Genomic DNA, 25786 nt, shown 5'->3' with positions numbered 1-25786 from the left:
GAGCGGCGCTCGCGCAATGTAGTCCCTCGGCTATCCTTGACGCGGGAGCATCGTCGTTTCGAAAGAGCCGCGACCTTCTCCCGTCGCGTCGCGCGCGTTCCGTGGAACGTCCGAGGATCCGCACGCTCCTCCACACCGGCCAATTCCCCCCGGAACCGGAACCGGTCATTCGCGATCGGCGAACCTCGTGGCCATCGATGCGACGCGAATAACCCCGTTTTTGAGCCACCCTCCAGTTCCTTCTTTTTCTCTGACCAAGAAAATCCGATATCGCTGGATCGAGCAATCGTCAGTGGATCGTGCCGATTTCCAAGATGTGGTGCAGTGACATAACCGGTGAACCGTGATCCTGTTCGCTAGCACTCGATAGGGCATGGATGGAATCTTAACGCGGACACGGTGGTTCGCGCGCTTCGCGTTTAATTTCGGGTGCAGTTAACTGCGGTGAATTGGTTCAGTCGTCTACTCCGTTTTTCGATCCTAGGAGTCTCGAGAGAAACACTTTCGATTTCCAGAGAGAACATTTACGTGATTCTAATTCACAGACTGCAGCTGCTAGCTCGCGACACATCGTCGACGCTGGAAACTTGGATCGCAGATTTCCGAAGCACTTCGAAAAGACTTGTCGCGAATCGCTGGCGTTAAGTCCAACTGGGCCAAGAATCTCTGGCCCGAGTTCGGAGCGAAACTTCTACCGAACGAGGAAGCAGTGTGCATAAAAGGCTCGTAACGCTACCGCCGGTGGTTCGCGAATGAAACTGGCTGACGTACGGCTAGAGTTCGTAGCCCGATCGAACTTGGCACCAACTTCCTTTCATCGTCGAATGGAACACCTCGCCGCCGTAACTAAATCTCTTTCCACCGAACACCAGTACCTCAGGCTCTGATACCTGGAAACTCGACGGCTCGACGGATGAGAAATCCCAAAGGAAGCTTCGCGAACTCTGCACCGAAGCGATTCACATTAGCGGCACAGAGTCGTCGACGTTAACGCGTTCGCAACTACTGACGCAATTCTATGTACTTTGTTCTCGCGAACTACAGATCGTTGACCACGGTACTGCTTCTATTCATTGGTTGAATCGTGTGGCTGTTGAAACGTTAATCGTACATCTTCCGACGGACACCGGTGAAAAACCTGGATCGGTTCGATCGAGGTCAACGCTCCCTTGCTTTTGAACCAGAAAAACACCCCTTTTCCCATGGAATGTTAAACTTGGAACTTATCCGTCAAGTTAGACAAGCAAATCGGACGAAACGCGTCCTCTGTACTTACGTTTTCTTATCAGCTGCTCCGTCAGTGTCCTATCGTGATATACATATATCGAACCGTGGAAGTTGCTCGATCGAAGAGCCAATCGATTTCCACGACGAAGACAACGAACGATGCATTACTCGACAATTAGAGCTTGAATAGGGTACGAAGGGAGACGATTCCGAACAATGCAGCGAAGCACAGCGACGCACAGCAAGAAAGTGCGAGAAAGAATGATCGATGGAACGTCTAGCGCGTCGAGGAAATTACTTTAACGAGTCCCGCCTAATGCATCGCGAACGACTTTGCGGTCGTCAGTGCGGCGAGAGGCGTAAAAGCGTCCACTGCCACCATTTCTCCTCGTCTTCCTCTTTCGCTCGCTCTATCTCGCTTGGTCTCTCTGATCTCAGACCAGTTCAAACTACTGCCATACGACCGCCAAAGAAACACTCCTGTCGTTAATTGCATTCATTGGGAACTCGCGTCGCGCTACGTTGCGCTTTATTCCACTGACGGAAGGCAAGGTGGTCGCGAGCTTCCTAACATCCGAAAGTTCATCGTGTTTACAAGAGGAAAAAGGAGAAACGGATGAAACAATATTCGCGCGTCGAACGCACCGCGAACGTAACAAGATTTTGTCAATTTTTTGACGTGCAAGTGATATCGAACGAACAAAACGGAACAGTGCCGTGTTGTCAACGAAAACGAACTGCAAATCGTGGAATTGTGCTTCGGATTGTGAACCTAAACCGTGCATCGCGAGTCTCCAGTATTGGGTCTCCGTCGGATCTCGTGAAGGGATCGCGTGAAATGCCACGTTCTTGGAGAAACTGGAAATAGTGAGAGGCTATACATCGGTTTTGACGAACGAGTCGAGGAAACGACGTGAAATGCGTGCAAGATAGTATATATCAATATGTGAAAGAACCACGCCGAGGAAAAGCGATGTCTACTTCTCTTCCCGTGCTCGTCTGTTTTATCGTTTCTTTTGGTAAGTCGAAACTTCATCTGACGTTCCTGTCTTCGTCGACGGTAGATTTGAACCTGTTTGAAGTAGTTATGTTATTTATGCGCACATTCAAACTATTGTAACGTTAACGAGATTTTTGTGTAAACGTAATATTGCAGGATGATAGAGTTCATTTTGCAAGACATATGTAACAAACACCTACTATTCGAACAAATAGTCATTGAATGGTATAACGTCACATTCTATGTCGAATTTATTTCATTCGTTTCGTAGTTGCTAATCGTTGAAACGGTTAAGTAATGTTTTTCCAAGGATAAGATTCTTTTAGTTTGAATTGCAAATCTATCGTTTAGGTCTCCGCTGTTAGGGCACTTGTATTATTCATGACAATCCTCTCAATTTCAGCAACGCTTTGGCACAACGTTTCACCCCATGCGAGCTAGCATATAGAGCAGCGTGGGGTTGGTATATCTTTCAGTTTGATTGAATTTGATGAACTCTACCCTGGCGCTGGGGAAACGGGAGAGAACCCTCGAACTTGTGGCGAGGCTACACCTAGCCCTGGGGCCGACAACCTTGTATTTCGTTTGAAATCTAATCCACGAAAAATTGTTTCCACCGGTATTTCTCTGGTTTCCTAAAAAAAATCGTTGCTTTTCCTTCAAACGTAATATCGTATAATTTAATTATCAGACAACGGAAATATTAATACCGGTACAAATATCGATTTTTCATTGTTATGGCAAAATATCTATTACTCTGCAAATTGTTTTCTCGTTAAATTCAATCTTCATAAACAACATTAACATTTTCATTGATTTTATCGTAACTCGGCTCAGTAAAATAATTATTTTAAGCTGGTAAACGTTGTTATCGTAATGCTGGCGCAAATTGAATAATGATACATTTAAATTATTACCCTATAGTTATTCCTTTTAATATCGGGACATTGGAGCACGCAAACATTTATTATATACATTATATTACTTTATTTTATTGTAATTTACGAAACCACAAACAAATCTATTTCTAAAATTACGTCAAATCTTTTTCGCGAAGATTTTATTTATAGGTTACACGTTACGATTGATTTTGCAATCGTGTCTGTGCCAGTGTTAGTATTTGATTTATTTGAAATTATACGCGAAATCATTTATTTTATCTAGCTGCAACGGGTTGGAACAAGTTATACCGCGATTAATGTCAACGAACGCCAAAGCAAGTAGAAATAGTGAGCATTGGTCAGACGCGGTAACCAAGTCGTATCCGGTAGCGCGCGTGTCCGATAAATCGTTAAAGTAATTTTTAGTACAATGCCCTCCATCGAATAAAAGCCAATCCCACCGACACCCAGAATTGATTAAAATATAGGGTTTTCATAAGGAAAGAAATCACACATCCGAAGTTGTAGCGAAATTCCACGTTTATCCAATCGAGTCAAAAGAACAATTTGCCGAGAACTCGTTTTCTCGTAAACATTTTTAACGGGAGGAATGTTCTTTTCAATAACGATTTCATTTGTCCCGATACACTTTTATGCAATTATTCAGTTCACCTTACGGAGGGAGGCTTGTTTATTCCGTGACACAAAGAGACACAAGGACGACACTGGCGCGACTTAACGCACAAATAATTTCCCGCTCGAGCTTTCGCCGCGTTTCCTTTTCTTCGCGTACCTGAAGTCGAGAATTGTCTCGGGAGAACTGGTCCCGTGAAAAGTTACAATGGTTTTTCTTCGCCGAGGAATAAGCGCAGTCCAGCTTCGTCGAGAATCTGAGAAATTCGCTATGATTGTCGCGAATGTATTGCTAAACGAAAGCACGACGCCGAAACACAATTTTACGCAACTGTTTTGCACTCCCTTATTTTTGTTCGCATTTCTTGACGCTATCCACCTTTTCTCTCTTAAAATGTATTCGTGCGATCCAAATATTTAACAAAGTGTTTCATTAAACTATCTGTATGTGAAAAAATTGCAATGTTTATAACGTCCTCTGACGGACATTTTATTGAATCGCGGAGTTTACTATTGACTATCGATAACTTTAGTTCTACATGGGAAATTGATTGAATCTGGGATATACGTTATGAGAGAAACGTTATGAATGTTTAATAGGCAAATAATACGATATTACTTTTAGAAAACTGCTCACGAGCAAAATTAATACCATTTTTTACGATATTTTGCGCCATCATTTTGAAAACAAATACAGTTATCTGGCATACGAAGAAATTGAAGACTGACAAGCTTCGAAAGACATGAAAGAGACAAAAACTATTCCACCTGGTTCGAAGCGATAGGGGTGACGGATTTTGCATCTGACATGACGGTGATTTGGCGGGATAGGAGTCATCTTGTTTAATCCAACCGGATTAGAGGGACAGTGAAATCGAGCTGACGAATTCACTTTGATCGTCCATCCATAGAACGAGTCAGAGGTACCGAATTGCCGATACAAGCCAGACTACGGGGCGTTTATACGCCGATCGAGATCGTTCAACGCGCTGTTCGCGTTTATGACGGTGAGCCGAGTGAAACGGTGCACCTAATTCCAACACTTCGACTGTGCGTTGGTTTATCGGCGGATTTCGCCGTCATGGTTCACCACCTAATCGGTTCAAGATTCGTTTCGACAAAGCGACGGGTTAAGGAAAATAATGATCCCAACGTCACCCCTGCCGAGCACAGAGCTTCTGGATTAAAGTATCCGACGAGCTGCACGCGATCGATCGAAAATACCGATTTACCAAGGACGAACCCTATTTAAATCATTTCCTCCCTTCAGATACTGAAATAGGTAGATATATAATACATTTATTCATCTAAATATATTTCACTAGTCCTAGAAAAGAGTATAATCTATAATTCAATTGGTCGAATGGCTTCTTCTTTTTTTTTCTACATTTATTATCCTAGTAATTACAGAGTAAAAATGTAGATAGCGAAATCTGAAATCTATTCTCCCATATTTCCTTTTACTGCTGGTACGAATAGCGTCGAGAAGTTAATTTTGTATGCTCTAGCGAGTACCGTTAGCCTTTTTCGATAAGCGTCGGAGTCGATTCGACCGTTAGTTTGCTTTTCATTACTTCCTTGCGACAAGCTCATTGACATCGATCGGCAGAAGTTGACTAGCGTTTCGGGTAATTTCCATTTCTCTCCGAGTTCCCGTCAAAGGGTGATTTAGAAACAACATCGAGACCCAGCGAAATTTATGATAGATTGCTCTACACGCGTAGTTCAATCACAATTTCATCGTTTAATAAATTGAATTGGTTATTAGACGAGCTAGAATTATGTACCTATTGCTGTCAACGATATCCACGCATGCGATGATCCATGTACGATTCGCGTTATTACCGACGTAACGCAGACAAAGTTAAATACACTCGCAATACTATTAATCGGATTATGCGAATTGAATGCCGGTTTGCACACAAACGAAAGCGTTCACTTATCGTCGAAGTTAAGAAAATTGACCTGTAAACGATGTTGTAACAGAAGGAAAACTTATGTTAAATATACGTAGAATGAAATGAATTAAAATTCCCATAGAAAACATCATATTGTTGGACAGCGTCATTGTCGTGCAACGAAATGTAGAAATATTTTTCGAGTCGCGAAGTAAGAAGACACCAAAGGCTCTTCAGAGTATATGGAACGTATTTTCCTTTGTGGTGCAAGAAATTCGATTTATATGCGTCCTGACTGCGGTAAAATGAGCCTCGCAAAATGGATCTAACCTCGACGGGAGGCAGGTGGTTTGAACAAAAAGCGATCGATAAAACGTATTTGTATGTAGAAAATATCAGCAACCGTAAAACAGCGATTACAGAGAGCAAAGTTTCGCGTTATTTATTTATTATTGTATGCGCAAACTTTGCACTTCGTACCATGTTCTAAACAGCTCGCAGATTTTCCGAATAAGAGGCCATGTATCGCGCAATGTAATATCCGGTGTCTCTCAAACTCTCATTTATACGGCCTTTCATCGCGGACGGCTGCGGACTTGTTAGCTCTCTAACTGGTGCTAAACATTTACTTTGTTCACGTCATCTTAAACTGCCTTTGAAGGTGAATGACGTCGCGCAAGTTTCAACGCTCTTGTCACGGTATGGAAACAATATACTCTCAATTTCGACATTTCGAATAACGAGAGTCGCTCGACACACCTTCGGTCTATCGAGATTTTCAGAGACCTAGGTATAACGGATGTCGATCATTTATTATGATATTAATAAATAATTGCCAGATAACACGCATTCAGTTTGTTCTCCTAACATCTTTATCCGTCTGATCGTTTTTATTTGTTCTTATCGGTTGTTACAAAAGTTTTCACGAGTGTTGTCTATACCCACACCTTATTCGATCCCCCGAATCGAACCACAGATGCGCGTGCCGAATGCTACAACGAAGAAACTTTTCCAACTTGGACCCTTTGAGTGCATCGTAGAGACAATTCGTAAACGACAATCGAATCCACGATAATCGATGGGGCGTTTACAGTGATAATCGAATAAAAATAATTCATCGACGATCCTTCATCGAAATCTTTACGAATTTCTGGAAAATTAATCGCGTGTCGTTCATTTTTTGACGCTCTACAGAGACTGAGCCGTCGAAGTAACATGTGACGGAAAGAAGCGATCTCTTTGTGTGGTATGGCGGCACCCCTATGCGGTTTAAGATTGATCAGAAGCATTTTTGGTTCGAACCAATTAAACGAACAGTGTCAACGGCAATTTTCTGCCAATTAAGCATCGCGATTAATAATATAACCAAAGAAAAAGAGAAACGGACAAAGAGTAATGTAAAAAATCGAGCGGATGAGATTTGACTTAGCCACTAGTAGAATCCGCTGTCGAGTAAAAGGGATAATGGAAACGAGGACGGAACGGGATGGAACGAAATAGGATTTTGCGGTGAGCAACCAAACCAGCCAAGGCCCTTCATTGTTGGGGAGAGTGCTCCTCTGGTAGTTAGCTGTGAGGGACAAGCACCAGCCACCGAAGGCTTGAATAATTGTAAAGCCAGCGCAAAGTCATCCACTTTGCCAGGGAACATTCTAAAGGTTCTTCGAAAGTTTGGAGACAGGGATGACAGCGATGTGACATCTTATGTGGTGGCGAAGAGAAAATCCACGTTACCGTGCCCTCCTAAGAACTTATCTGGCTCTCGACCAGTTACTTATTTAACCGTTTGCGACTCGACATTTTTTCATTACGGACAAAGTTTGAGCGAAAAGTCGGTCGCGTGAGTGACGCGGAATTTCATCATTGTTCCCGGCTGCCGACTTTATTTTCACGCTTATGATTATTTCCCTCGGTACTTCGAAACTATACCGAACAATACGGAAATCACCCCTGTGTACGATGGAAAAGTTTTCATGTTAAGCCAAGTTTTTAAATAGATACGAGGTAATAATGTTGGCTGAAAGGAAAAGATGAAAAGAGAAGTTCTAGTTACAGGTAAAAGCAAGCAAGATGTTAAGGGGAAAAGCCGAGAAGAAAGTTGAGAGGAGTGGTTTCGTTTTGTGCTTTCCACAAACGAGACGTAATTGATCGATCGCTTGAACCCATTAAGCGAGTAATCATAAATATCATACTTACTTTTTATGTACTTTTAATTATATCAAGAAGACATTAAATATAAACTTGAGAAAACGACGAGAAAGCATTCTTCTAAAAAGTAAATTAGTCTAATCACGGAAATATCTCGACAATGTTTCAGAGGAAGCAAGGAACGAATTCAAACGGGAGAAAAAGATGGAACAAAGATGGATTACCAGATTCGTGCGCAAAATTAATTTCCGGCCCAGCCGCCGGATCATAGATTATCCGATACTCGGCTGCGAACTTATTTGACCCGTTTTCGCCGGAAAAGCTGTAGAGTACAACCTACGACGGTCGAACTTTCTGTTATACGCCGAAGAAAAGTCCTCTTTTGCAAAAATAGACGCTATTTTCAACTCGGAAAACGAATTATAGACGTCTGAACTTTCTTAATGGAAATACCGATTAATTTTAATACTTCCCTTAACCAAATCTAGGGAAGATCAATACTCGTCTTACCCAGACACCCTTAAATCTTATTAGTATTATTACAGTGGAAGAGTAATTCCATTCCAAGTCAACGCAGTGATTTTTCTTGCAAAGTCCAATTCAAAATTAATTTGATCCCGCGCAGATTTTTGCGTCGCTTTATGATTTCGTTACGAACCTATTCGCAATTGAGAACCCGCGAAATAAAGTTTGCGAAGAAGCTGGCTAAATTGGCTGACGAAAGAATACCAGGCAGGAATATTTTCTAGACAACGCTCGCGTAATTTTGTCATTCCGTTGAGTCGCTGTGAATTTCGTGGAAAGCCGAGACACGTGGAAAGGAAAATTCGAGCGTAGCGTTTCGGGGCGAAATTAATTTTCGTCGAAGTACGACTGGCGAAGTCGTGGTTGCGGTGCTCTTAGCCAGCTCGCCTTAACTCGCGTATGCCTCCGCTCGAAAGTTTAAGAGTTCACCACGCCGGAGATCTTTAAATTTTCCCACGAGGAACGAGTTCACCGCGGAAAACGTTTCTTCCTTAGAGTGACATACGTTCTGAAACGTGACAGAGGGTTTTCGGCACGCGTTTCCTGCAAGGCAAGTTGTGCGATCGATTTTAATTACAGCCAGACACAAACACCTATAGGTGTACTATTTTTTCGCTCACATTTTTATTACATTCTTTACCATTTAAACAACTTTGTAACAGTCGAAATGAATGATGCAACATTTCCATGTAAGAAATCATAGTCGACGACCGTATTGTACGTTCGTACATCAAATCACAAAGTTAGCTCTGAATCGCGACTACTGTTTGCGCTTGATTTTTGTCGCGGTGGAGAGCGATCGTTCTTCCGTTAACGGATGATGGCTTTTATCCCTCGGAACCGCACATCATTTGTTCAATCGTTGACAATGCCGTTCAGAAGTAACAGATTCATCTTCCTTTAAAGTTTCACAATGCGCTAAGTCTTTTCTATTCGACCGTACACAAAGCATAACTTACTTCGAGTGCAGGTTTCTGTTTCCGACATTGTTCGTGTTCCTATTTTATATGATACACTCTTTTTCATGATATATTATTGTACAGTATCTAACATTTATCATTATCAATACAGAACTTTTCGGTTCGCATGATACCTAAATATAAAGGGTCTTCCAAAAATGATTCTCGTCTAATTCCGTCTACATCGCTGGATATTGAATGAAAAAATAGAAGAAATTAGTAAAAACAATGGAATTATCACACTTTCTGAACATTATATAATAGACTTGTGGTGACAAAATCATCAGTCTTTTGTATTTTCGGACTCAACGTGCTTGAAAATATCGAAAAATGAAAACAGAATGGAGATGAAATCTTGATCGATAGCAATACTTCTCTTCTGTTTTATTCAATAACAGCCGAGAAAGTGGAAACTCGTGCCTTCTCGATATGTCGTATAACAATCGACGATCGCGTATCGTCGTGGTTTTGTTATCGTGGCGGACAATTTGAGGTTCGAGAGAAATTTCATATGCAGCAATCTAACACAATGAAAGGGAAGAGAAGCCAGAGAAAAATATCGCGTTTCTTGCACAAAATCAATGTGTCGGTAAAAATAGTGGACGTGTATCTTGGGCGGTGCTTAGAGAGAACTCGTCTTAACCACTTCTGTACTGGAAAGCTTCGAAGCGTAATATACGAGCACATGGTCTAGTAAACTAACGAAAGAGAATTTCGTACTGCAAAAGTGCTTCTTTGCACGCGGATGACTCTAAAGAGCAATCGCAAGGAAAAAAGCTCACCGGCATTCTTGTCCACGTTTCAACTTCGCTCTCGCTGATCCCCAGGCTTTAAACGCGCCGCTCGATTCCCGCTTTGAACCTCTGATCGGATTTCGGCGATCGAATCCACGATTACGTTGCCTGTTCTTTTCCCGAAAAACAAATGGATCCCAGCTGAATTCGCGCTAGCCAGCTAGCCAAATCCCACTTCGGTTTATTTGAATTTCTGTTCGCCCCGTTTCTATCGGTTAAGCGTTCGTACAATAAACGATCTCGCTGTTGCGAAACTTTGGAAGAACGTCACACGATCTACGACGGTAGAGCAGAAATGGTTTTCGACATTTTTAAATTCGCGACAGTGTTTGGAATACAATGGTTAAAAGTCACTCTACAATGGAAACGACAAGGTACAGCAGGAAATTTTATTCTACGATCGCCCGTACGAATGTTCACGGATTTCATTCTGTGTCACCGTTTCATTTTATTCTCAATACGATAATAACGAATTTACAATTCAACGCAAAGGGCTGCATTCTGCAGCGACAATTGTTCGCGAAATAAACGCAAATAAATACGAACGATGAGCCCAAAGTGAAATAATAAAATGCGTACGAAACGTTTGCTTGCGTTCTTCCATCGTATAATTCGAAGAGAGCAATTTAGGAGTGGGAAATGGCGCGAAGAGAGAAGGAGAGTCGATCATTCGTGAACAATGGCACTCTATGGATGTTATTCCGCTAGAATGGGAGCAAAATAGCTCGATGGTCCCCAAACTGTCGGTCGCGTTACACGCTGTTACCCTCGCTGAGCTGCCTCCTACTCGTCCTGATTCGCGATTGACCGACGATGCGTGTTTTACTGCCGTCGAAAATCACCGGAAATTTTTCACCGACACGAAACTTCTGTAACCTAAATTTTTGTCTCATGGCACAAATTATAGATAATCGTTTTACAACGATGAAAGCACATAGCGTTTTCAAACAATGTACATCGTACAGTGTAACGTGAATTGCTTCTAATTAATGCGTGCAACTTGTAGCGATGAGTGACAAATTTGACACAATGTTTCTTTTATTCCAGGTGGCATAGCGTCGTGTCTACGAAATTTTCGAACCGATTTTCTAGAGGAATGGCCGACACCTGGAACAGGGCCCCATTTCGACACCACCATGCAGTCAAATTTCACCGGTTTGGTGGGGAAAACTGTGCATCTGGTGTGCAAAGTGAAAAATCTTGGAAATCGAACGGTGAGTTTTAATAAATTTTGCACTTTTTTCGAACACTCCAAGTCGAGTAAATAAATAGTGACGAATTATCTTTGAAAAATTTCACACGTGCGTAACATACACGAGGCTTTCAAGAATGAAGCCGAGGTGAACCACAAATTAAGGGGAATGTTTCTCGACTCTGCCAGTGGATTGCGTAGTGAATAGTCAGACCAATCCCTGACCATTCCTACCACATCCATTCGCGTGAACTCCTAACCACAGTTTGGCGCGAGCGTACATAGCATTTTCCAGTGCTAAACACCGTCCTCTGAAATCTTGACTCTTCGACAAGTTACAAACAACTGAGAGCACAACTTTCTCTGTATTACCTTCCTCGATTTCAATAGTTGACATTTGTATATAATTGTGTAATCTTTTTCTTCAATTTTGAAACTTTAGGTAGTTCGGTATATCGAGATATGTGTGTGTATATATAGAGAATTCGAACAAAAGAGTAATTTTAACCCGTAGCAGCTATTTCTTCTTCGTTGTAACGAATAATGGATAAGTAAATAGAAAAGGACGAATTCCCGATCAACTTGGCGGATCGGATTTCGTAAATAACTGGATTTGCAAATACACCAGCACGCAAAGTCTTCCCAAGTTTGCTTTACACTCCACCGAGAACTTTTGTCTCGACTGAACATATAACGGGTGAAACCTAACGATAAGCATGCCAAAGCGTAATAAAGTTTTCGTAATACCGTTAATCCTCTAGAGATTAAGAGGAATATGTAGGAGGAGAACGAAAGGTATGACTAGCGCGGAACGGAAATTCTTTGTCAAAGCAAGAGAACGTATTCGAGCGAGGAGGAGAAGCAGAAAGAGCAACACCATCGGAATTCCCAAAGACGCTCGTTTCTAGATTTCCGCTTATGCCAAGCGCGTTTAATCCTCTATTCGGGACGTTGGCTGATTGCAAGTGTAGATTCAACCGCTGATCCGTAGTGACGCGTACCGCTGTGATTATGAACGCTCGTTGGAAACTGAAACAGTTGCCAGCTTTCAAAGGCGAAGATACACGATCACGGTGTGTTTAACCAGAGCAGCTAAGAACCGGCTGTTAATACACCGTCGACGATAATGGCGGTCTTCATTAGTAAGCATATAGAGACCACAAGCTAATCAACAGCAGTTTGACTTTGGCTCGGAGTTTCTCGATGGAAGCAATTACAATAGCCTAGTATCGGTCTTACTTGATACTTGCGGTTAATAGTGGAACGATGGAGGCTCTGCAAATGAAATTTCGAGGAAATCTAATCGTTTTCGCAGTGCGATGATTAAATGATTTGGAGAAGAGTATTTTTTATCTTTGTTTGTATTTATCGTTCCTCGTCACGTTAAAAAAAAAAACGAAGTTCCAAATCCCTCACTATCTTTGTTCACCATTTGTCAAAGTGTAGCCTACTTGCGTGGATGTTCCGGAACAAAGCGCCTCGAGATCATTACACTGTTCCATACTTCTCGGATAACAGGAAAGTGCAACCTATACGAGCCTCCCCTATGTACACACGAGCGTTGCAGACTCGCACGAGTGTCGTAGGCGTAACCTAGTCTCCTTTATCCGGACAAAGATCAGCGAGTCCTTATTTTCTCGGGATCTGTTCTCCGTCTCCTTTGCCGATCCCATTTTCCGTTCTGTCCGCTTTTACGCTGAGATCCTGTAATCTCTGCGAGCGTCAATGGGAGTAGTCGGATGACGAGAGCGCCTATCAGCGGCATTCTCCGTCCAAACAACGTTGAAAACAGCCTCGCGATGATAAACGCATCCTCCATCGTTTCCCGAAGCAACCAAGACTAAATTATAATTAAGAGCCTGCTCTAACAAGACCACACCTAACCGTGAGAGTCGCTGCTAGATTATAGGAATACGAGTTTCGAGTATTCGAGTATTCCACTTGTTCTAAAGCGGATGGAAAATATGGAAAGAAGTGGTACAAAATTCTAGAAAAGTAGAGTGACTTATTAAAGAGACTACTTTATGAAAACTCTGTAAAAAAAAAAAAAAAAGAAATTAAAGCAAGTTCAGTGGTCAGAGTCATAATTTCTAAAGTACCAGCATGAAGTGGCCTGTGCGCTGAGCTTACAAGGGCATGCAGCGAGCTACCCCTCTTAAATCCTCCTTTGAGACTTTTTCAAACTCTACATATTGCAATGGTCGCTAAGGAAAACATAAGTTTCCAGACGAAACAAAACGGTCTCTACACAATGATAAAGTAGTGATCATTGCAAATGTAACGTAAAAGCTTTAGAAAATGCTAAAGGGACACGCCTTTGAAAAGATTCCAAGAGGCAGCGTTCGCGCACCCTTGATGCATCTTCGATGCGTCCTGAGTACATTTCTCGATGCATCTCGAGTACATTCTTGATGCAACATCGACGAACGGAGGATGGAAACTTTCTCGCCTTTTCCCTCAAAACTACCTTTCCCGAATAGCGTCTCTGAAAATCCCGAAATTTTCGAATCTTCAGATTCCCATTACGTGTCTTGCAAATACGAAATTATACATGACACCGTGATTGTTGATATTTGCTGAAAAATGTGAATATAGGTTGCATAAACTTCTGTCGCGTTGGTTTGAATTTATTGGTTGGAATGCAACAGTTGGCGATTTCTACTAAAACGAAACTCAGTTTCTATTGTATAGCGGCCGTTTGAACGGTTCTTACGTAAACTGGAAAACACTTGTAAATAAATCGCGGTGTACGAGCTATTTAACGCGTGCATGGTAATTCAAGCGAAATTAGAGGACAATAAAGGAAGATGGTACGAGCGCCGATATAGTGGACGGTAATTCGGAGAACGAGGGAACCGCGAAATTCGCTCGGAGCCATTCGTGGACACTTGGCTCGTCGTTGGTCCGGGGTACGCTTTACTCGCGCGTAGATAAATGCATCGCCGCGCCGCGCTATGCACCTACGCAACGCTCTCGGTGCATGGAAAGCGGCGCGCATGATCACGCGAGCTGCATAGATTTCGGTTGAATTTCACCAAACAATGCCGCGACTAATGCCGATGACACACCGGTGTCATCTCGAGAACTCGCAGGCTACCGCAGCTGCCAGGTTCGCGGCCCGGCTAGGACAATACCGAATCTCCATGGTGACGTCACACTCGCCTCGAGTGGAGCGACGCGGATGCCTGCGTTACGAGAAATTGGTTTATGCGACGATGCACCCGTGAAACGAAATACTCGAGGCAAAAGACCCTTCCTTCGTGCCACGACGGCCGTTCCCTCTACCATCTACCCGGACATTTGCGCTTTAATCCCAAGATCTCTCGGCCCACCCGCCGACCAACGTTCAAGAATGCACCCTGCTTGCTCCATTTCTCACGGTCACTCCAGATTTATTCGAGTAATCGAACGAACGAAGTATTCCTTTTACGCGTGCCAAGAAGTACAAATTCTTCTGGTATTTGAATTTTATAACAGGACTTTCGAGTACGAGTGCCTAAACGATCGCGTAATTTTACCCCTAGTTTCGCGATCCTTCGAAACTTTGGCAGAATTGAATTTCATCGCTAAAGGGATCACTACGACGAACAAATCAGGTAAACAATTATCGTCGCACTGTCCTGTTCGCTCTTTGAGCGACCATTAAGGTCAATCGAATGTAAATGCAACTCACAGAGAACGCACTCTATGGAATTACGTTCACAGTTCATTGATATTGTCGGCAGATTATTGATTTAAATACGCAGGAGGCTGGAGCAATTGACCTCGGAATTAACAGGACAAGAGTGTGCGCGCGCGCGTACTAGGTACAAAGTTTTTATATCGGTTCCATCGATCGTTTTTCAACGTATATATCGCCGGATAGGGCCAAAACGAATTCTTTGCGAACGATTCTCCGATAACTATCGAACGTGATGAATGTTTGTATTTTGCTTCAGGTATCCTGGGTAAGGCATCGAGACATACATCTATTAACGGTTGGTCGTTACACGTACACGAGCGACCAGCGTTTCGAAGCTGTGCATTATCCGCACACCGAAGATTGGACGCTGACGATACGATTTCCCCAGAAGAAGGATTCCGGTATCTACGAGTGCCAAATATCAACGACACCGCCTATCGGTCATCCTGTTTATCTAACGATAGTTGGTAAGTATTTCGAGCAAACGGTGCAGCTGTTTCCTCCAAGTTCTATCCCGGTCGTAAATACCAAGACTCGGAAACGTTAAGGGAGGATTTTGGAGCGTTGCTTCGGGACTACGATAAATCAGAAATGAATCTGAAATAAACGAGAATGCGTATATCTTAAAATTACTTGAAACTCTTGTATCCCCTGTCAATGGGTTCGAAACTCAGTTGGAGATGTGCAGACGCGCGCCAGAACCGCGTGAAAGGGGTTAATCGAGGATACGTACGAAATCCATGCAAAGACTTCGTGCGAGTATACAAAGCAGGTGAAATCAGGCCGTCTGCAAGCTCATATATCCTCGCAGGTATACCGTTAATGACTGCTCTGAAACCTAACCGAGCCACACTATTCAATGAGAGGATCTTATCACACCGACTTGACCTGGAAACGTTACCTAACGCTTGCTTCCATATTTTGCCTCGCGATAAAAGTATCGGACATTTATAGAATATTATATCTCGTCGTATCTATTATACCATCATCCCTGCTTCCTTGCGTTCCAGAACCTAAACCTTCCACTTTTAGGAATGCATTGCACGGAAATCGCGTATGGAAGATTTATTTTAATAACCCGGATTAAGCGAAATCCCTTAAAGGTTAAAAGGTTTCTCGTTACGAACACTTTGTCTGGATCGCGTGACTATCTCTCGTAGAGTATTTGATCCGAATTTATCGGGAATAGAAGAAAATTTTAATTAAGTGACGTTACCGGAACGAAATCACGGTAAATCGAGAACAGTAATTCCTGGCATTCGAAGAGGGTCGATGAAATCCAAATAATAATTCTGCCTAAGTGGGATCTCGGCTAATTAAAGTGGTTTCAACCGAGCAACGGCTGGTTTAGAAAGCTTTAAATTGCAATCTGTGTAAACGAATGAACGAATACACCGAACAAATGGGGTTGAAATACTCGATTCGGAACCATTGAAAGCAAATTGGTCTTTTTTATATGCTTTAAAGCCTGCACGAAGTTCTCCAAACGATGCCTCATAAGTCATCGACTATCGCTACCCCGCGCCGCCGAGCCGTTCATTATGAAAATGGTGTGAGTTTCATTTATCACTGTTTCAGGATGAAAAGTTTTCGCATATTTATTGGCGTGAAAACGCTGATAAACGCTAATTGACACGTTGCATCATGTTGTCGATAACGATTAATTTCGGTTGCGCGATCCGTTTTCGACTGTTACATTAATTCAATTATGGATATTTTAATTCGAATGCATTCTTCCGAGCCGTATCAAATTTGTCCGAATAACAAATTCAACGTAATTGTCGAATACAAGAGGAATACGATTCTATTCCAGAGCCGATTACCAATATAATTGGAGCGCCCGATCTGTTCGTCAACAAGGGTAGCACCATTAATCTGACTTGCGTCGTGAAATACGCTCCAGAACCGCCGCCCATGATGAACTGGAGTCATAACACACAGGCAAGTACGACGTTGATTTTTCTTCGTCAAACAACGTTGTTCCATTTAATAATATTAGAGTAATCGAACGTTTCGTAGAAATTACACGGAATTCTGCTACGTTCGTAAATTAATCGTCGCGTTCCTTACAATCCGCAGTCGCTCGTTCCTAATTCCAGCGACACATTGCGAATTTACCTCCGCTCGCCAAGTATTCGACGAGTCCCATACATACCTACGTAATGCGATAATATTACGAACATTGAGAAAATTGAAAATCTTGTCCCTGAAAAAATTCTGCTGTCTTAGATGAACAAATTTTCCCACGTGTGCTTCCATGGAATTTACGTTTGCAAATATTTCAACGTCGAGTAAATTAATATTTTAACGACGAGAATAAACGAGAACGGCTTGACGCGATGACAGCTAAATATGGCGACTGGACCATTATTTCTCATTTCTATGCTTTTAATTTCGGTTAAGGTACAAATTATCTACGCGACCTCGCATTATTGAGGTGGAAACTATGTCATTTCAGTTCGGTAATAATGCTCGTTTTTCAACGAAAGCAACTTTTAATTTTCCACGATGGCTCGAGTATTTTTTTTAAAATAATAGTTTCGTTATTCGAGAAAAGTTTGCGAAAAATTTATTTCTCGGTAATCCTACCAAACGCTCAACAGCACTTCCTTTGGATGAAATTGTACTTTCGTGCCGATTACCGAGACTTTGCCAAGTCCACAATTTTTATATTAAATTATCATCTCGTCCCGCATTACCATTCATTTAAAAATTCTATCCCTTTCGTTATTCTTTAAAAGCAAAGTGCAGACAGAGACTCGGTCGAGCGGATATTCAAGATCGCAATCCCAGCTTTTCAAAATGCTCTAAACAATTAAGGTAGCCGCGATACTTTTGAGCTCGTGCTATTGTAACCCAATTTATTAAAACAAAATGGAATGAAGTTTGCGAACGACCTAATATAATATGCGGGGCATAGTTAATGCTATGCCAAGCCAAGCATTCATCGTTCGTTTTACGTTCTCGCGAGCTTCTTTGTGCCAGCTCAAAGGGGCTACGCCGTGGAAAACGTGGCTCGCGTGTACTATACCTATCTTTTTACCATTCTTCTCGCGAACCTTGAAGCAAAATATCTTTTGTCTTCGTGCACGGGAACGGGATTATACGGCACAGTGAGAATCCAACGGTTGGAGGGGGTGCTCAGTTTCCACGGAAATATGAGAAAGCAAACGCGGTAGCTTTGAGGAAATGATTGCGCGAACCAGAAGTCGGATGTACCTGGGGATCCAATATTGTTTCTTTTTAACAGTGTGCATACTACGGGCGGAACGTGTAATCCATACTTATCGCGCGAAATACGTGAACGTTTTAGCTGGAGCAGAGAAGTACCGGGGAAGTTGTTCGGTAATCTTTCCGCACTTCGTACGAATACTGCCAAACTTTCGAGTAGTTTACGAGTTATCGGTTGCTCCAGTGGAAGTCCAGTGGAAGTCTTTGTCGAACCAACTCGTTAACACGTTCAACAGTGAACTGTGTCAAATCTAGTGCTCGACAATTGAGTTTAACAAATATGCCTACCTCAGGGTTTTCCAAACTGAGCTGCACGACTCTCAGGACTATCTCACAACCAGGTAGAATCGCGAAATAAAATTTTTAAATAAACAGTAGTAACGCATAATTGCCAAAGTCTTAAATTGACGCCTGCATTTTATACAATTCCAATTACGAATTCCATTAAATACGTCGATCGAATGGTCTACGTGAATTAATCCTGCACTATAATTAATTAATCCTGCATTATAAATTTTGTACTATCTTCGTTCGAGGAATGGAAATTTTTCGACGTTGATGAATGTAGGCGTTCGATAAAAAAGAAAAGAGGATATGTCTCGGCTTACGATATTCTCGTTATAGTGTCAGGTACAATTTGTAACGGGAAGGGATCGCAATTCTTTCGTCGCTCGTGGAAACAATTCAGACCTAATCCAGGAAAGAAATGGATCCCATTTCAATTCTATTCCTTTTAACGGCTGCGGTTCTTACTTTTTAAAAAAAAGTTAATTTTCTTTTGTTTAGTAACTCGCTACTGTAGCACATTGTTCGAAAATTTAATATACCACACGTGATCATTAAAGTATATTAATATTCCACTTGCGAAATGTGTTCGACGAGTTGGCAGCAGACCACCTTTGATCAATTCCAACCCCGGGTAACACGTTGCTGGAACATTTTGATGAGACATAATTGAAAAACTGTTGAAAATTTCAACGTTTTAAGTTTAATCAGATTATTTTTCGTTATATTAATAAAGTATACGTATGTATAAATTACGTAAATATTTTTTAGCTGCCCATCGTAAAATCACTGATATAGCGTTACGAAATCGTCGCGAAACACGCATGGACGTATCACAGGTTAGCCAACGCGTTGAAAAGCTCAAGGAGTTTAATTTCATCGCGGAACGAATCGCGTAGCAACTCGGTCGACGCGTGAATTCCAGTGAAACACGAACGTGTAAAGGTAATTTTATCTTTTCGTCCAGGTAATTAATTTCGACTCGCCGCGCGGCGGTATCAGCTTGGTGACGGAGAAAGGCCCCGAAACGACCAGCCGTTTAATGATCCAGAAAGCGGTGCCGAGCGACTCTGGAATCTACACCTGCGAGCCGAGCAACGCGAATCCCAGCAGCATCAAGGTGCACGTTGTTAACGGTAAGTGCCGTGAAATGTTCAAAGGCGTTCGTTGAAAACACCGGAACAATCACCGACAGCGAAGCTGATTGATTTCTTGGTAAATAAAGGGTTAATCCCTTTTACTCCAGGAACGTTGTGGTGCCGCTTACATTATCAAAGTATTCCTTAGAAGATGTGTTTTCTTTATTACAAATTATTTCTGTTAAAAACATAATACGCAGACCTCGATGTATAATACCTGTAAGCTCAGGGATCTAGAAAATTTTAATTCGATACTGGACCGGTATCGATCCTGACCGTCTCGAGCGTATAAATTTGCTGAAAGCCAGCGTCGAGCGGATTTGACGAGCAAGATTGACACGGTTTACCAATTTCAAAGACGGAGCGACATCCATGAATCAAACGGTGAAGTCTCGCGCGGTTAATTCAAGTTTCGCAAACTGAGCGTAGGTCGCATAACTCGTGAAATAATGCGAGACCACGTTGCAAATTCAAATAGAGAAATATGTAGTAAAAGTGTCGAATGAGTCTCGGCGCCCAATCTATTCCTACTTTCGGTATCCTGTGTACTTACAGAGTTGACAACAATTTCTTGGAATTAAATAACGTACTCGACGCCACTTGAAAAGCAAAACAACCGTGAAGTAGAATAATACAGGTCTGGTTTGCAGTAGCGTTATCGAGAACCGAGCAAGGAAAAGGACGTCGAAATAATTGTTTCACCTTTGCGCTGTAAATTTATTACAGAACGCCTTATCAGGGGCTGAAAGCGGACGCGTGGATTTAACGATAACTCGAAATAAGTTAAGCCCAGTTTCCGGTATGTTATTTATCAACTTCAAGCGCTAATTGCTCGGTACAATGGCCGCCTATGCGGCCTTACCTGACGCGAATGCAGATCGATGCGACACGTCGTGCGCGACGGTGATTTATCACAGTCATCGTGTCGACTGATCCGCCCGCGATCGTCTGTTTGCTTGTTCTTTCTCTTAATTATTCGAATGATGTGCTCGTATCGCTATTACGTTACGTCGAAGCCAAATACGAACGACCGTTGCATCGAAAAAACTTTGAAACGTGCACCAGCGTTTTTCAAACATGTTTATGTACGAAACACTTTTTTATCTCGCGATATATCTACGAAGCATTCTTTCGCGGCTATTTGGGTTTTTTCATGAAAAATTTCGTACGACTGGATGAAAAATTTCTGTTGCAGAGGAACATCCAGCTGCCATGCATCACGGAGAAGGAAGTTCGTCGTATGCTCGGACGCGGCCGATGTGTTTTATAATTTTAATAATAGTTAACGTAATATTTATATAACGTGAAACGAAGAAACCGAAACGAAGACGAAACAAACACTTACCCGACACGATAATACAACGCGATTTTCAGTGGAGTCGCATCGCCTACGATCGTTACCGTTCTTTGGGAAAATATTTGTGCAGGGTAAAACCGAATATTACCTACATTTACATTGAATTTCCGTGACCAAAAGAGTTTTCGAATATCAGCACGGCACAATAATCGGTAAGAGCGTAGTATTTTGTTAAGATATATCATCAAGAACGAATAACTTACGACGTCAAAATTTATTGTATTATTTGTAAATAAATTTATTGTATGTACATATCAATAAAACAATTGTCTTTACCTTCCGGCTATTTTTCTGGCTGTTGTACCGGAATAGAATGCTGGACGGGAATTAATTTTATACGCCCTCTGTTTTTAATCGTGCCTCGTAATCGGTAAATATCATGTACCTAGTTTCATTTTAGCCCAGTTCATCGATTCGATGTTAATAAATGTGCTCGGACTTACACGAAATAGAATAGTTTTTGCGATTCAGAAATTTTCTACCATATTCCCTTATAAAAATATTGCCTAAAAACGCTTGGCTATTGATTTTCGTTACACTCCGAACGATAAAATATTTGATCTAAAACGTTCGCCCGCACAAAAGTTTACCGTATTTTTACCCCCAAATATACCGTATTTCGTATACATAAAGCGTTACCTCGATGCGCTATTTGTTCTCACAGTGCCACGAACGGTATAAAAGACTTCGTACGAAGAGTGGAGTCTCCTCTTCAGCTCTCACGAATACATTCAGCCCAGTATTTCTGGCAGGAAGTTGCCGAAAGAAACGTCGACGCAGCGACGGCACCGGCTAATGACAGCGTTAATTACTTCGTCTATCTTGAGCCCATTAATTACACTACGGTGCAACTGACTTTTCCCGGGAAGCTACCTACTCGCCGCGCTGGCCAGAGGAACCGGTAAATTACGACCAAACCCGAATATTCTCGACTTGCGATAAACTTGCTCGACAGTAGAATGCAGTTGTTCATCCGTCGATTATGTCAACGTGAAAGTAACGATCCAGATTTAGTTTCGGTCGAAACAGGAAATGTGTTTCGTTGAAAATTTGGATTCGGTGCTAGACTACGTTCTACGTTCATTCTTTTCTTGCGTTTATTGTCCTTCCTACACCAAAAAAAGAATTGCCCGTTTCTTTTTGTTTTCCTTTTTTTTAATTGCTCGCGATTTAACTCGGAACGCGCGCTCACCGTTTCGTCGTTGAACTCCACGCGAAAACTGGGTCGTTCCGACCTTTTAACAACCTTTCGACTAATTCTCCGTGTCGAGCTACCTCTACCCGTTCGCAACCAGTCTAACACGCGATAACCCCAAAGCAACGCTCGTCCAATTACGTTTTATCAAATTCGTATATTTTGATTTACCAACTATCGATTTGCTTGGAATGGATGCGGCTGCGATAAGAAGCGTGCGCGCATCGCGATGCAACGGACGCGGAGCTGTTACATCGATTATTACGTATCGTACATTTTACAAGCCTGCCCACGAAGACAATTATCGTATACTAATGCGATTGTAAAGCTAAGTTACAGCTCGAGCGGTGTTCAAATAGTCGATGAAGTCGACTATTTTTGGATCCCTCGAGCGCGGAATCATTGGTGGAGCGGTCCATGCACGGGGTTGCTGTTGTTGGTGTTGTTGCTGCTTGATCCACCCGTTCGCCTTTCCCTTCTTCTTGTCGCGTTTTCGCGGATGCTCCTGCAGCGTTATCGACTTGCCGAACACGAAGAGACAAGGCCCGAGATAAGGTCGGAAATCGGGTATATGTTGCTTGTAGACGAGGCTGAACCCGCCAGTGTCTGCAGCTGCGTTCATAGGCACGTCCATTACCACTGAAACGAATTCCAAGTGCTTAAAAATAATATCGAAAATGAATTCACAACACTTCGACGTTCAAAATCCGCCCTGTCAATCAATTACTTATTTCTTTTCAAAACAGACTTTTTGTATAGTGGAAAGCAGGTTCGCGAATGAAACAGGGTAAATTGCGGGACGGAGTGTCATGGAGAACGAGTCCAAAATTAATAAGCGGTCGAAAAAAGCCAGACTGGTAAATTAATTTTGCCGCAGCGGGCGGATATGATTTTTCTGCTTGAATCCGTAGTCGAAATAATATTTCTTAAGGGTACTACGCCTCCGCAACTAACACGTGTAAAAGATAAAATTAATATGTACTTCGTTCCAACGTTTTCGTCCAACTTTTATGCAGCGTGGTTTTATACGCTATACGAAATTAAAAGAACACTTTTAATTCCCCTAATGACGAAATACTTTTTATCGTTCTTGTTTCGTCCTTTCGTCCAAAGATACGCAGTTATATAAACTTGTGCAGTCTAACTATCGGAAGGAAAAAGAAAAGGGGGTTGTTCTCGAAGGGATTCTCGATCGACCTAGATTCGATCGGAGAGAACGAAGGTCATTTCTGTGAAAGACCCGCGACCGAAAGAGTCGAAGGTTGTCCGCTCGATTCCTATTCCGAAGCAGCAAAGTTGTTTAATCAGAGACCGGAAAGCCAGCAGTCGATACTAGACGATTTCAAAAGCTCGCTCGAGTATTCGCAAGGAAGCATCGGAGGATACGCTATCCGTTGTCTTGTTCCGACCTCTCCACTCTCGAAAACTTTCTCCCGCATTCTCGGTTTCTGACAACTTCCTTCGATCCCCTATAGATCGTAGTTTGCTAACCTTTAACCAAGCTCTGGAGGACACCGGAATAGAGGCGTTTGGTAATTCTCGAGCTGGGCGGGTGCATCCGAGGATTCGTGTTGATCTCGATCAACCAGACGGAGAGGTCTTCCATCACGACGAAATCAGCTCCGTACAGCTCGAAACTGCACCGTCGCCTGTCCATGTGTTCTTGGGAGGCTAACATCGTCAGAACTATAGCTTCCGACATTTTCGGGTAAATCTTGTCGTAATACGGTTCGCCCTCGAGTCCCATTTGCCTGCCAAACACAACGTTACATTGTCGATCGCGAGGTTCCTCTACAACCCATCCGCTGGGAACGACGTGTGTACACAGTCACGCCATAATTCTCTCGGTGAAATTGAAAATAACGTAAGTAGTCGGTCCTAATACATTTCAACGCGCAAAACTAAAAGTTCCGTCGATCTAAAGCCGTTTGTAAAATTGTAAACCTCTAATAAGCAGCTGCAACTTGTGGATGCATTTAAACGACGGGCAAACAAATATTTTATAAAGCTGTAATCGTGATTGAAACGACGATCGAGCTAACGGCAGGAGGCAGCCGATTATCCGGCAAGAAAGCACGCGCTACGCCGAGCATATTTGCACACCGGACCTATCAATCTCGAGATCCCCATGGGCTATAGACCGTAACGAACGGATAACCGAAACTTGGCGTACGAGCCGAGAAGACCGCTCGAGAGATTACTTTAAATATTCGTTCAGCTTCTCGCAGTCCCATCCCTGATCGCGAACCGATTTTACGACTTCCTCCGAAATTCCACGCTTCCTCCTTCTCCTCCTTTCCTCGTCGTACTTCTCCTGAATGGCGGTATTGCAGATATGAATCGCTTCGTGATAAGTTGAGAAAGTGTAGGGCTTCGAGCTGAACCGAAGCAGTCCTTCCCTGATGGAAAAGGATAGGAAAGGATCGAGAAAATTCTGTGATGAAATCTAGTCGAATCTCTGCCAGTGAAATGTCTTCGAGAAAAATACGAATGCGCTTTCCCGATGAATATTTCTTTCGAGAAACGCTGCGCAAACTCGTTCATCGTCACGCATTTTTTCCTTCGTATTTATTTCTCGTTAGTAGATTCGGGTGTTTGCGAAATTTTAGTTCGATGAGATGCAAAGGTATAAGTAATTACTTGAATAACCATATTGTCATAGGAAACGTATTGGTGACCAAATACCACTGCCTGATATCGAACTTCGTGTCGTGAATCAATAAAGGACGCTCTGAAAGGAAGGCGAACGGAAATTGAATATTACGGCGGAACCCGAATACGTAGAAAAACGAATGAAAATTTCAAAACACCCACCGATGTACTTTTGAACGATGAAATAATCCTTTGGACGACTCTTTACCTTTCGGAATATGTCGTTCAGGTTGTGAGATATACTGATACCGGTACCGCAACAAAGTTCACTGGGTTTCAGGATCCACGTGTTCCGCATTCCATTCAGCTCGTACTGCGGATCGACCTCTTTCAATTTCGACAGAGTCGACTTTGCTGCTTCGATATACTTCTACCAAAATTCAGACGTATTTGATTAAATTGACAAAAAATGTGCAAGGAACTCGAACAAGTTACTCTGTACGTGCCCTAAATTAGTTTTCCTCGCATATAAAATAATTGCTTTTGAATTTCGTACAAATCGGAGATAAACAAATTCCAGTAGCCTACTTGGAGATATTCTTGACTTTTCTCTGAAATATTCTCGATTCTCCCGTAATCGTGGACGGCTGTGGCGTAATCATCCAAAAAGGAATTCCACTCCTCTTCCGAAAGCTCGGCGACAAAGTCTTCATCTATGTTCTTATGGCTCGCGCAAGCAATAAATTCCTCGCAGCGTTTTATGGCAAATTCCACTCGACTCATTGGAATCGTACGCTGTCCCAGGTCCACCGTGTCCCGGTTGTCTTGCATTCTTTCTACGAACCACTTCAACAGGCCAGCAGCAGCGGTCAGTCGAAAATCCTCGAGGAAAGCTTTCGGTTCTCTGCTGAGGTTGTAACTTCGAGGGAATAACACGCTCGACACGTCCTTCTCGTACAACCAGTGAGCTTCTTCCAGTATACGAGCCATTCCTAGCTACATTATTCGTAAACGCAATCATTTTACCAACTACATCGAGTTACATTTA

The 25786-nt window shown here is 42.5% G+C and overlaps 2 protein-coding genes across 2 annotated transcripts in view; one reads left to right on the top strand and one right to left on the bottom strand.

Moving 5' to 3' along the window:
• On the top strand, window positions 1-21226 carry LOC128885611 (zwei Ig domain protein zig-8-like). Its single transcript, XM_054139711.1, has 6 exons — window positions 1-2246; window positions 11113-11279; window positions 15196-15406; window positions 16753-16880; window positions 19423-19591; window positions 20790-21226. Exons 1-6 carry the CDS (start codon window positions 2201-2203, stop codon window positions 20894-20896), a joined length of 828 nt encoding a protein of 275 aa, XP_053995686.1. The 5' UTR covers window positions 1-2200; the 3' UTR covers window positions 20897-21226.
• A 118-nt stretch (window positions 21227-21344) lies between these two features.
• Window positions 21345-25786, bottom strand: part of LOC128885612 (tubulin glycylase 3A-like) — a 43992-nt gene continuing 39550 nt past the window's right edge. The window contains exons 9-14 of the mRNA XM_054139712.1: window positions 25327-25734; window positions 24961-25168; window positions 24787-24877; window positions 24348-24545; window positions 23638-23897; window positions 21345-22785 (exon numbers count right to left, since the gene is read on the bottom strand). Coding sequence (XP_053995687.1) covers window positions 22475-22785; window positions 23638-23897; window positions 24348-24545; window positions 24787-24877; window positions 24961-25168; window positions 25327-25734 — 1476 coding nt within the window. The 3' untranslated portion in view covers window positions 21345-22474. The remainder of the gene's footprint in view (window positions 22786-23637; window positions 23898-24347; window positions 24546-24786; window positions 24878-24960; window positions 25169-25326; window positions 25735-25786) is intronic.

The sequence above is a fragment of the Hylaeus anthracinus genome, unplaced genomic scaffold (assembly GCF_026225885.1).
Source record: "Hylaeus anthracinus isolate JK02 unplaced genomic scaffold, UHH_iyHylAnth1.0_haploid 11981, whole genome shotgun sequence".
Lineage (NCBI taxonomy): Eukaryota > Metazoa > Arthropoda > Insecta > Hymenoptera > Colletidae > Hylaeus > Hylaeus anthracinus.
This window is presented reverse-complemented; position numbering and strand designations above follow the sequence as displayed.

What these genes read in the sequence shown, in the direction of transcription:
- LOC128885611 (XM_054139711.1), top strand. Translation starts at nt 2,201, where the DNA reads ATGTCTACTTCTCTTCCCGTGCTCGTCTGTTTTATCGTTTCTTTTG. An exon ending in TGTTTATCTAACGATAGTTG is followed by an intron (nt 15,407 to 16,752) that starts GTAAGTATTTCG and finishes ATTCTATTCCAG; the next exon opens with AGCCGATTACCAATATAATT. An exon ending in ACTGGAGTCATAACACACAG is followed by an intron (nt 16,881 to 19,422) that starts GCAAGTACGACG and finishes CTTTTCGTCCAG; the next exon opens with GTAATTAATTTCGACTCGCC.